The following is a 12,087-nucleotide window of genomic DNA, read 5'->3' as shown; positions in this document are numbered from 1 at the left end:
CAAATGGCCTGCTCCAAAAAATGTTCAGGGATAAGGGTGTATCCCTAAACAAATTTACCTTTTTCTTTTTTTTACTACCGGTATTTAAAAAAACTTTTTTTTTTTAAATAGTTCAACTAGCCGATCTACATCGAGTCATTGTGAGCGTGTAGATCGGATATTTGAACAAGATAGCCAAGATATATCCCTATTACTTTTAGGGTAAAGTGATTTATTTCAAATGTCAGTGCACCACAGAAAGATGAGTATACATTTCTATTCATTCATAACATTTCAGGCAAATACATTCTTGTAGATCATAAAATGAAATGGTCAAAATAAAAATCTATTATTTAACATGTTAAGCATGGATATTAAAGGGGTGCAAGTTGAAATGTATGTTAAAATAAGTGTTAATAGAGCTGTAATGTATATATAGCGCTATATTCTGATAGTAATCGTTTAGTGTGTTCAGTCTTTTACTAAACGAGAAATAGTTTTTCATGTCGGGTTACCAGTGTCCTCTAATCAAGAGAGATAATTCATAGGGATACAGGATAAATTGAAAGTGGAGTTCTAAAATGTATGCTGAAAAATATATTCTCCTGATTTGATGAAATTGTATCTGAAAATAATTGTATAATATCACATACAGCACCATTCAATGTCGATAGCTCATAGGGAATGAATGCATTGTCCGATATATATATATATATACTTTTCAAATAAGCTACTTAGTTAAAGGCGGAACCTGACACCGAGTGAGTTTAACTACCCGGACAGAGTTGGAGGTGTACAGGAAGGGACCCAAACGCAAGTCCGACGCATTCCGAAGACGCTGGAGGGAGATTTGATGTTGATCAGAAGTTTCTGGTCACGCGGCGGCATACCAACTTTTTTGTTATATTAACTCGTTATATGTCTCATATGGAGTTGCCCGACGACATACAAACAAAACTGAAAGGGTTACACTGCAGTCTTTGCAATGTGAACATACCCAACAGTAAGTAACCGTAGTAAATGCATGCAGCTGTTTAGACACGCACTCACGAGTAACCTACTCCCAATTACTCACAAACATTCTTTTTGGTTTTGAAGTAATTTATAATATTAATTTATGTCTTGATATGCGCAGGTAAAAGTAAAATTAAGTATTCTAGTAAGTTAGCCAATGCTAGCTCAGAATTCAACGTTTACTACACACTGGACGAGTAGCGCTAATTTGCCTGTATAACGCAAGTAAAAGGCAGGCCCGATTAGAAAAAATACATATTTGATGGTCTTCATTCAAGGCTAGCCCCTTTCGGGACCCTCTGTAACCTTTTCTGTATTTTGAACGGTCGTACAAGGTAACCGAGGGTTCCGAAAGGAGCTAGACGACCCAGGGCTAGAATGAGACAAGCAATGGCATGGCCTAGCCTAGCCCTGTAAACATGACCCTCGTATTCATACGAGGGTCATGACGTAACTTCACCCTGGTCTTTGCAGACGCTACATTTACAAATAATTAAAATATATAAACATTCGCATTTCAAATATAAAGTACTCACAAAGTTTCCCACGGGTGTTAGTTAGTAGCAGCGCTAGCGATTAGAATTTCTGCATCCCGCGTTGTTTAATAAAAAGCATTTTTATCCGAGGTGTTATTTTGCCATTGGCTTTCAACTACGCGCCCCTATCGGTCGGGAGGAGGGTGGCACTCGGTGTGTTCGATATAGGTACGCTGACCGCCCTGCCAATACAGACTAATAGGCGAGTGCGCTCTCGGTGTGCAACTGTGGATTTCCCAAACGAACCCCGTTTGAAAAAAGTAGCCGGAGAGCTCGGACAAAAATGCTTTTTATTAAAGAACGCGGGACGCAGCAATTCTAATCGCTCGCGCTGCTACTAACTAACACCCGTGGGAAACTTTGTGAGTACTTTATATTTGAAATCTGAATGTTTAAATATACGGAAATCTTGTAAATGCAGCGGCTGCAAAAAACAGGGCAAAGTTACTGCATGACTGTCATGATAATTATCATGGCAGTCATGTTCCAGGGCTAGGCCTAGCCTAGCCCTCCAAGCAGAACCCAATGCTACTGACGTTTCTGACATTTGTTCGACCCAGTGCATTGGGTCCTGTTGCATCACTACCATGCCACCTGGTACGCGGCCATTCATAAAACATAAACAACATGTTTAGCGCCTGTCTGCGCTCTTTGACGACATTTTTTCGTGTGAGCGTTTCTGATTTGTGAAGTATAAGTACCCATACATGCCGCTGCGAATATCTCCTGTGGCGCGGAAGCCGTTAAGTATTTTTAATCTTTGTTTGACCGATTTGGTCGCTTTGATTCTTCTCTTCCTTCCTTGTTTATTGACACCTCATTGTACCGCCTATCTGGCTAGCTAGTGGCGCTCTAGCTATGACAGAGCAGATCAGAGGCAGGGACGTAGCCGCACAAGCCAACCGCACACCGGGAGGCGGTACAATAAACGGTAAACAAACAAGAAGAAATAAAGCGACCAAATCGGTCAAACAAAGATTAAAAATACTTAACAGCTTCCGCGCCACAGGAGATATTCGCAGCGGAATGTATAGGTACTTAAAGTTCACGAATTCAGAATAACTCAAAGAAAAAAAGGCCGTCAGACGCCGCAGATACGAGCTTAGAGAGAATATGAATGTCCGCGTTCCAGAATTCCCATACGAAAATATAGTCATGACCAGGGACCCAACATAAAACTCATCAAAATTTCAGAAAAGCTTTATGTAGGGTCCCGAAAGGGGCTAGGCCTAGCCCTGAAACTTCACTGTCATAGTACGAGCGTCATGTATATGGCTACTAGGCATGGCCTAGCTCTGGTCCATAGCGAGCTAGGTATGGCCATGCTTTGGCTTGTCTCACTATAAACTATGGTTCGATTATATAGTAGTATGCTCTGTACTGTTACTGTACAGATGGCAACTTATAAGATGACCTAACCTGTTGTCTCCGTCCTTTAGCATCGTTATGTGTCACTTACCATGTTTTATTTTGAATAACAAACTTGCTGTGTGCTAATTATTCACCTTTGCACTGTTCTCATCCATACATATGTTTATTAAAACATTTTCTAAACCTTTTTAGTGATAATTAGGTTCACATGCTGTAATCAAATATACATGATTATTACTACTGTAACAGTGCCAATCAGTAACAGTACAATCAACTTGTATCTTCAAGGACCGAGCTTGGATGAGCATCTGAAAGGTCGGAAGCACAAGACGCTGAGCAATGTGCGAGACACCCGGAAGGCGGCGGAGGAGCACAGTGTGTTTGTCAAAGGTTTCAAGAAGGGGACCTCTCAGGATGACATTGCAGAGTACTTCCAGAAGTTTGGCCCCGTGTCCGATGTTATCATGGACAAAGAAAAGGTCAGCACCCTAGAATAATATAAAGCTCATGAGTGCCCCAAGCCTTTGATTTAAAGCGTCTGTCTTTGCAGCCAGTCCCTCATCTCAGCCTTAAGAGCAGCAAATCTGCAAGGAGGACAGGCCAATAATGGTGGCGGTTATGTGCTTAGCCTTCTATAAGTGCATGCATCATTTCAGTGAGAGTCAGGCCTTGACAGGAGCCAATTCCCACATGTTGAATCAATGCTGATCACCAACTGTTCAAGGCAATCGGTGTACAGTTGAGGTCTCGTGTGTGTGTGTGTGTGTGTCTGTGATTGTGACCAAAACAACATTTATATTCTCTGCCTCTGATCACAGTCAACATTTTGAACCTAATTGCACCACAGCATTATTTGATCACAGCACCTTGCAGGCAGCATGACAAATGATTGAGAACCATGAATCACTCAACATACACACAATGCATTTGATTTGGCTTAAACAAGCAACAACTGAAACTGCCTCCCCCTGGCTAGCTGGGGCGCCTGATGGAGGGGAAAGGAACTGGTTGGAATAACGTGTTCCTTCCACGCGCTACGTCCAACCAGGGAAACTCCCTGTCAGGTGTAAAGGAGCAACTTGGACACTCAGGCATGAAGGAAGCATGAGTTAAAGTCCGTTGCTCTCCCCTTGTCCCCCATATATGGGGACTAGGTTGGTGGAGGGTGTGTAGAGCCCAGGATCACATTAGATGATTGACACAGGGGTGAAAAATGGATTACAAAATCGTGGGATAAAAAATATATTGGAACAAAACAAGCAACAACTGTAGACTACTAGGCATCTAATTGATACCATAATTTTGCCTCTACAGGGGGTGTTTGCCATCGTTCAGTTCAGTGAATTGGATGGCACACAGGCAGCCTTGGCCCAGCTGGATCACCAGATGCAGGGGCTGATGCTGCGGGTCAATCCCCGTGAGAAGAAGGACTTCAAACTGATCCCCAAAAAGAAGTTCAATCCTCAAAACCTCCAAGATGTCCTGGAGCGACTCAAACCCCGGCTGTGTCAGGCACTATCTGTAAGCACCTTCATGTCATTAATAATAATAATGTCTCAAGTTAGATTTTTCAAGTATCATTTCTAGTGAGTTCTTCGCTAATTCCGTTTTTTGGTGGTATCTTTTATCTAACACTCATTTATATTCGAATCATTTAGATTTTCATCCATGTCCCAATATTTCTTCGTCATGCAAATTCTACAAGGACAGAAGCTTGCTTTGCTTATTGTGCCTTCCTCATCTCCAGGTGAATGAGCAGATGCAGATTGTCATGGAGCAGTCTCAACTAAGAGAGAACGAGAAGCAGGCCCGCAACTTGGTGATCGAACTCCTGCAGGAGGTCTTAATTGAATTCTTTCCAGGTATTCCATCCCTTCCCAGCAAATGGCGAAGCTATATTCTTAAAAAAAAAAGAATGATGAATGAATTTGATCTCTGTATTATATAATGGGTTGCAGACTGCCAGATTCTGCCATTTGGTTCTTCTGTCAACTCCTTTGGCATCCATGGCTGTGACTTGGACCTGCTCCTGGACCTGGAAAGCACCAAGGTGTTCCAGGCCCGCAGCAAGTCTACCACAGAGCAGGTATGCTATGCTGTCGGACATGACTCGATAGTTCATTTGTAACATTTACAGTCAGCGGGGTAGACGCAGCATACTGTAGATGAGATCTGGTAATAGTAATACCATAATACCAGATATGATAGGAAAGCAGATGGAGAAGACACTGGTCCCAAGGATCTACTTTGTTCTCATAATTGTCATTTCACACCCAATTTCATAGTATTTAGATGAATGAATTTAGAAAATCCAAAATGTCAAAGAACGTTATGATAATGTGTTAACTGCCAGTGATCCATCCATTCCGGTCCCCCTGCTCTCTCCAGGCAGGGCAGGGCACATCGGATGACTGCCGCTCAGAGGACTCCATCCTGTCAGACATAGACCTGTCCACAGCCTCACCGGCAGATGTGCTGGACCTTGTGGCAAGGATCTTGATGAAGTGTGTCCCTGGTGTGCACAAAGTCCAGGTGGTCAGCAGCGCCCGGCTCCCTGTTATCAAGTTCCATCACCGCGAGCTCAACCTCCAGGGAGACATCACCATTAACAACAGGTGACATAACATTACATATTGTCTTGAGAATCCCTGAATCACTTGGTTTCATCTAGGTAGGATTTTATCTTTTCACTCATGAAGCAGACTGGTTTTGCTACTTCCTGTGTCTCTGCACCAGTGCAAAAACAAATACTGTTGTTTAGACTGTTTCTGAAGCATGTCAATAATAATCTTTCCTTAATTTTCTCTTTACTTGTTTTTATGACTAACACGGTTTTATTGGTTGTCGTAGCCATAAGCAAGATTGACCATCATTGAATGAATACCTGATACACCAATGTTTGTGTGGAAGGAACACTGTTTGCTCACTGGGTTCCTTATCTCCTGTCCTGTGTCCCCCAGACTGGCAGTAAGGAACACCCGATTCCTGCAGCTGTGTTCAGGGATGGATGCCAGGCTTGGCCCACTCGTCTACACTATCCGCCTCTGGGCCAAGCAGAGACAGCTAGCTGGTAGGACCCATTTAGTACAATAGAGAATAAAGCCTGATGGGATATCTAAGAAGTGTTACACTCTCATCAGAATTGATTATGCACTGCAGCCCTGATGACTGCTGTCAGTTGATTGTATGCAAGGAATTTAATGAATTATCTTAGTTAAAATATAAGTTAAGCACTCAGGTTTTTATATAATACTTTATTCCATTTGTAAGTCAACAGGGGGCAGCAGAAAGTCACATTTTGACTTAGTCATTGGTACTTTTCTAATAAATGGCTGTGGTAGGGTTCTGATGGTTCTGCACTCCTGTGGGGACCATTATAGACTAGGATTATTAAAAAACGACGGTCAGCATCACACAAACATTAGAAATCACTGCACTGGGAGACAAGCTATGAATTATTCTTAATTAACAAAACCATGCTCTCGTGAATTATTTATTATGTATGTATGTACTGTACATATAACCAGCAGGGCATTTCAAGTGTGTTGTTTAGTATAGCCAATGTTGGCTCGTAGCTCATCCATTTGCAGAAAGCAATAATAGTTGACTAGTTAAAACAAGGCCTTTTACAAGGCCCAGTGTAGGACAATATGACAAGTCAAAAATATTTTAAACCCAGACTGAATCCAGCTTTAAGAACGTTCTTCCATTTCATATTGACACATTGAATTGCGAAAGCTTTCTCCCAGTGCTGACTGCTGAAGCACTTCTGTGAACAAAAACATTCATGTTGCGTTTGACTCTGGGCACTTTCAGGGTCTCATAAGACGTCCTTAATGTAGTGTTGGAAATCAGGGAATCTAACTGTATTCTACTATTTATCTCAATGTATGTCATTTTAGTGGGAAAATATATATATTATATTAGGTTCTTGAGGGTAGCTGTGGCTCCTAAGAGATGGGTAATGTATTAATTAGAGGATCAGAGTGGCACTGTGACTTTAAAGAGCATGAGTAAGATATTAGTGCTGCGCCAGGCTCTTCTTAACGACCCATTATAATCCAGAGGGAGTAAATTGTGGCTGAGAGGATGTTGTCACAAAGTTGGCAAGCCCAGATGAAGGCTCATTATCTTCAATGGTTATGAAAGAAAGCCTTAGATATACTTTGTTGTTGTGTGGGTGTCGCACACCAAAAATAGCCAATCTACAAGCTCACAACACCAGTGTGCAACATACAAATCTGACATGTTGGAGACGACCCAATATACAAGCTCATAGCGCGTCACTTCGTGCCACGATATGAGCTTGTAGAGTGCTGTGATTTTTTTTGTACATTTTCTGTTTTGTATTTGTCTATGGAGTTAACATTACTCAGACACCCAGGTGTGGTTATAATATTGAAATATGTCTTCCCTGTGTATTTCTGGTTTCTCTAAAGGCCCAAGTCAAAAGGCCCAATCGAAATGACTGTGATATAGTGACATCACAATATTATACCTTCCCCTTTATCAAACAGAGGCTGTGAGTGTGGCTTCAGTTCAGGTAGATAACCACCCATCACCCACCAGGCAAACCAGGAATACTTAATGAACTGGTGGGTGTACTGTGGCCACATAAAAACATAATTGTAACACTTTTTTTGAAAGGGATCACAGCACTCCAGGTCTCAGGTCTTAATGGGTTAATGAGCTTGATGTCAAATTCAGGTAACCCCAGTGGTGCTGGGCCCCTGCTCAACAACTACGCCCTGACCCTGCTGGTCATTTTCTACCTGCAAAGCTGTGACCCTCCAGTCCTCCTCACAGTGGACCAGCTGAAGGACATGGCATGTAAGCCCCCCTTTCTTTTTTCCCACATCCCATCCTATTCAGATGTTGGCAGTCATTGTCAAAACATTTCTGACCAAATCTGCATCTACAGATATTGTGAGGATAATGTCAAATTGATTTATTTTTAATAAAATATAGTATGTAAAATAGTAGATCTATAAGCTCATGTCGTGATGTGTTGAGTTTATAGATTAGCTATTTACACACATCATGATATCCAATATCCTAGACGATGGTGTGGTCTCAAAATCGTTTGGTGACACCTTTTCATATCTGTCTGAAGGTGAGGAAGAGGAGTGCATCATCGAGGGTTGGAACTGCACCTTCCCCAGTCAGCCTTTTGCTGTGCCTCCAAGCAAGAACAGCCAAGACCTCTGTAAGTTGTTTTAATAGCTCTAAGAATGACCAAGTGCATTGCATTAATTATTCATAGATTTTCAATGATATAATTCATCAATGTCATCATGAGAGCCAAATTTGTGTCTCTCTCCACTATGTCTATCACATAAAGGCTTAAAGATCCCCCCAAATAAAAATAAAACCTCTCATAGTAACCATGCAACGTGAGGTTAATGGATAATAACCAGGTTATAATAGCCCAAAGAAGATGTTTAGGCTCATTTATCAACTCGGCGTACGCCAAAATATGGGTGCACGCCGGTATTACCGCAATTGTCGGCATTTACCATTTCCGCCAAAGCTTGAAATTAAACTTGTGCCAGGACAAAAATCACGTCTGGCCGGGGGCTGTCGTACGCTTTGTCCTCAGCGAAGCAGCATTGTTTGACCAGCTGAGAGGCTGGCAGGGGCATGTAAACATATGTTTTCACTCCTAAAACTAATAATACATGTGAAAAAAATATATTTTATAAAGGCATGTCATATGAAATTGGATATTTCCAAGTGTGCAAGCAATTAAAATCGCGCAATTAAAAACAATGTTGCAAGTCATGCTTAAGCCATTTAAACAGTGTTTTGCATGAGCGCATACCGGTAGCCCCAACGAGTTAACTTCCATGACATGGAAGGCATTTGCAGTGCTGCAGCTATAGTCAAAACGGGTATAGGCTACTGCAATCTACAGCCATGTCTTTCTCGCGTTACGTCTCGTCCTTTTAATTAAGGATAAACCTGACACGCTCAAATGCCAATAAATGTGCCTGCCGAGCCAGCGCAAGTGGCGACCGCATCCGCATCTATAAGTAGGCTAACCCAGCCAGCCTGAGCCCACCACTATATCCAAGTCTGTTACAAAGTGTTACAAGACAAACGGAACAGGAGCATAGGAGGAGATGCAGCTATTTGCAAAACAGCATTTGTCACGGGCTGTGCGTGTCTCATTCCAATGACGTGAGCAATGTTATTTAATTAATGCTTCACAGAATCACAGGTTCAGGTTTTCGTTCACTAATCTTGTTGTATATTAAATGAATAAACACTTTATAATTGTATATACAACTAACAACACACAGTGACAGTTGCTTGCAAGTTGCGTGTGCGTGTATGAGAGGGGGGTGTGAGGAAACTTTTATTGACTTTTTTCGTCATGTAACTGGTTTCCAAGGTCGTACTGCAGTTGTTCATGTCGCAAAAACGAGGGCGAGGCTTGATTTCATAGGGCGTGCCAGATAGATTTCAGCCGTCACATTTATTAACGTCGGAACAAAATTAAGGAAGGATCAGCTGTTTGCAATCACTTTATAAATGCCATGGCGACGTGGGTGTACTACGAAACCTACACTCGAATTTTGGGCAGATTTTACACTCAATTGATAAATGAGGTGTCTCTAAATGTTTGTATTGTTAAAACTCACTTTGCATCCTACCTATGTGTTCCTTTTTTAACTTTGATTATCAAGGGTAATATATCCCAAATAGTTTTATTTATTTATTTGCACATTTCATTTGCATACCCAGTGGGGGTTATAATTAAGTTAATCTGGCCTCATTACAAAGAGAGAGCAATATTCAAAAGAACTTAAAATGTTCTGAAATTTGTTCTCTCTATACCCAGGTTCCCTGCTGCCTTCATTCTTCTCCTTCTATGCCCAGTTTAACTTCCCTGACAGTGTCATATCCCTCAGGGAGGGCCATGTACTCCCAATCACTTCTTACCTCAGTCAGAAGGAGGAGAAAGAGGGAGAAGAGGAGGCGATGCAGGAGGAGCGACCCACCAAATCCCAGCACCCTTCCCCCAAATTTGGGCCTCTCAACCTGCTAGACCCTTTTGAACTCTCCCACAACGTAGCGGGCAACCTGAATGAGCGCGCTCGGCTCAACTTCCAGAAGGAGTGCCAGGAGGCACATAAGTACTGCCGAAGCCTCCAGTACCAGCAGAGGTCTACCAAGGAGAAGCCATGGGGACTGGTGCGCCTGATCACCCCACATCAGGGGCCAAAACACAAAACCCAAGAGGGCAGTGACAAGGGGCTGATCATCACTCTACCCTTCAGGGCAGCTTTGCTCCCAGAGGGGTTACGTAACCAGCTCCATCTGGCTGGTGATAGTTTGCACCTTATGTGGTTCCAGAAGGTTTGCTCTTCCATCAAGGGTCTTTTCCTCAATATTCTCAAGTGTAACCCCCTTCTCCCCACGGACCCTGTCTTTGGGGAACATTCAGGAACTTCTACTAGCACTAATGATGAGGTGATGGAGATGTCATCATCTGACCTCAACACATCAGCCCTCAACTCATCATCTGAGCACAACACATCAGCCAACAATGGTGATGATGGTATTGGTTCCTCAAGTGAATGCAGCCCTCAGGTTAAAGTTGGAGTCAAGAGGCGGCTGTCTTCTTTAAGCAGTGAAGCATCAGTGTCACCCCAAGAGAAGAAGTCAAGAGTCGGGAAAGGGCCCAAGTCTGATGCCCCCACCTGGGCCTGGCTCCAGAGGCACACAGTGTGGGCTGGCCGGAGGAAGGTGAGAAGGTTACTTCTCAAAGGGGCAGACTCTAAACCTGAAGGCACCAATGTGGAACTGGAGACCCAAGTCACAGAACACATCCTGGAAAAAGAACCAGAGTTAAAGGAGCCCCTTGCGTTCAAAGTTCAGGCCCGGATGATGGGCAGGTCTGAAAGCACAAGAGCCGTCCTCAAGTTCAGTCCGACCAATGATAAAGACGGACACTTTCAGGACTTTTATCATTTCCTGGAAATCTTCTTGCCGAACATGGTGGAGACCCTGATGGAGCCATGGGTGTAAAATAAAGCGGGTGAAACGGCAATCATTTTGCCATTACGTTTTTTCTAAATGTCTTTATGTTGAAGCAGGATATCAAGTTAAGAGAGCACTGTAATGTTTTATATTTCCGTACCAAGATACTTTAGTTTTTGTAAAAAATAAATCCAGGAGGATACTTGGAAATTGTTATGAAAGAAGAACGTAAAGTAAAATTATTTGAATTATTTTGTAAATATTGAATCTGCTCTAAGAATGCTATTGGTTTGATTTGATTCTGGGTTTATCAGTGTTTCTGAATAATGTTAGTGATAAAGCCTGCTCCGTGTTTTTGTTGAGTTTTTGGATATTAAACCCTCTTAATGCGAATGTTTGATCTGGCTGTACACAGTTTTATTGATGTATCAACCTAATGTATCTTACCACATTGTATGCCAAAAGTGATGGAAAAATCACACTTGTGTGAAGTGAGGGGCGCCCACTGGCTGCCACATGATGTCACTGCTTAAAGAAAATCTGAACAGTCCATAGACTTGGCTGCCACACAACGTCACAAGTGGGGTCCTGTTTTTTTCTGAGGTGTGCTAGCCTCTCCTATATACAGCAAATCGGCAAACCAATCACATAAATTAAGTTGTTCATGAGATGATGTATGATGATGTATAATGATAAGAGCGCCCCTCAGGTGTTCTTTTTCTCTCCTATTAGTGGGTTGAGACTCACCCTGTGGCATGCGGTTATGGTTAGGCTAAGGTGGTGAGCGGTCGGACCAGTGCCACACTACCGGAGGGAAACGAGTACTACCAGTAAGACGCCCTGAGGGCGAGAAGCGACCTAAAGTTGCGTGCACGCATCCGCCTGGGTGACGGCAGACTGCTGGGAGAGCGCTGGTGCTTTGGCATGGGTCAGATCAACACATATGGAGCGTGTCTTGAGTGTACAGGGTTTGATGAGGTCAGATCAACATGGAATGTCAGAACAGGTCCGCTCTAAATATGGTGATCTAATGGTGGCAGCGGGGTCAGCAGTGTCTTTATTGTACAGGGTTTGATGAGGTCAGGTGAGGTCAGATCAACATGGAATGAATTATTTATTGGCCATATATGGAGCGTGTCATAACTGTCACGTGGTGTGACTGACTGACAGGTTTTTCAGGTTTTCATAGTAGACTGCGACC

At 42.7% G+C, this 12,087-nt stretch overlaps 1 protein-coding gene across 1 annotated transcript; it reads left to right on the top strand.

The window, feature by feature from the left end:
* The first annotated feature begins 824 nt into the window (after positions 1 to 824).
* tut1 (terminal uridylyl transferase 1, U6 snRNA-specific) lies at positions 825 to 11,279 on the top strand. Its single transcript, XM_083786704.1, has 10 exons — positions 825 to 982; positions 3,189 to 3,379; positions 4,215 to 4,421; positions 4,648 to 4,762; positions 4,859 to 4,986; positions 5,289 to 5,515; positions 5,861 to 5,970; positions 7,608 to 7,730; positions 8,014 to 8,106; positions 9,745 to 11,279. The coding sequence occupies exons 1-10, from the start codon at positions 898 to 900 to the stop codon at positions 10,932 to 10,934; spliced, it is 2,469 nt and encodes an 822-aa protein (XP_083642830.1). The 5' UTR covers positions 825 to 897; the 3' UTR covers positions 10,935 to 11,279.
* The last annotated feature ends 808 nt before the right edge of the window (positions 11,280 to 12,087 follow it).

The sequence above is a fragment of the Protomyctophum parallelum genome (genome assembly GCF_964188405.1).
Source record: "Protomyctophum parallelum genome assembly, chromosome: 17".
In the NCBI taxonomy this organism is placed as follows: domain Eukaryota; kingdom Metazoa; phylum Chordata; class Actinopteri; order Myctophiformes; family Myctophidae; genus Protomyctophum; species Protomyctophum parallelum.
This window is presented reverse-complemented; position numbering and strand designations above follow the sequence as displayed.

Coding starts and splice junctions, on each gene's coding strand:
- tut1 (XM_083786704.1), top strand. CDS start 898: ATGTCTCATATGGAGTTGCCCGACGACATACAAACAAAACTGAAAGGG. Junction 4,422..4,647: donor GGCTGTGTCAGGCACTATCT/GTAAGCACCTTC, acceptor CCTCATCTCCAG/GTGAATGAGCAGATGCAGAT. Junction 5,516..5,860: donor GACATCACCATTAACAACAG/GTGACATAACAT, acceptor TGTGTCCCCCAG/ACTGGCAGTAAGGAACACCC.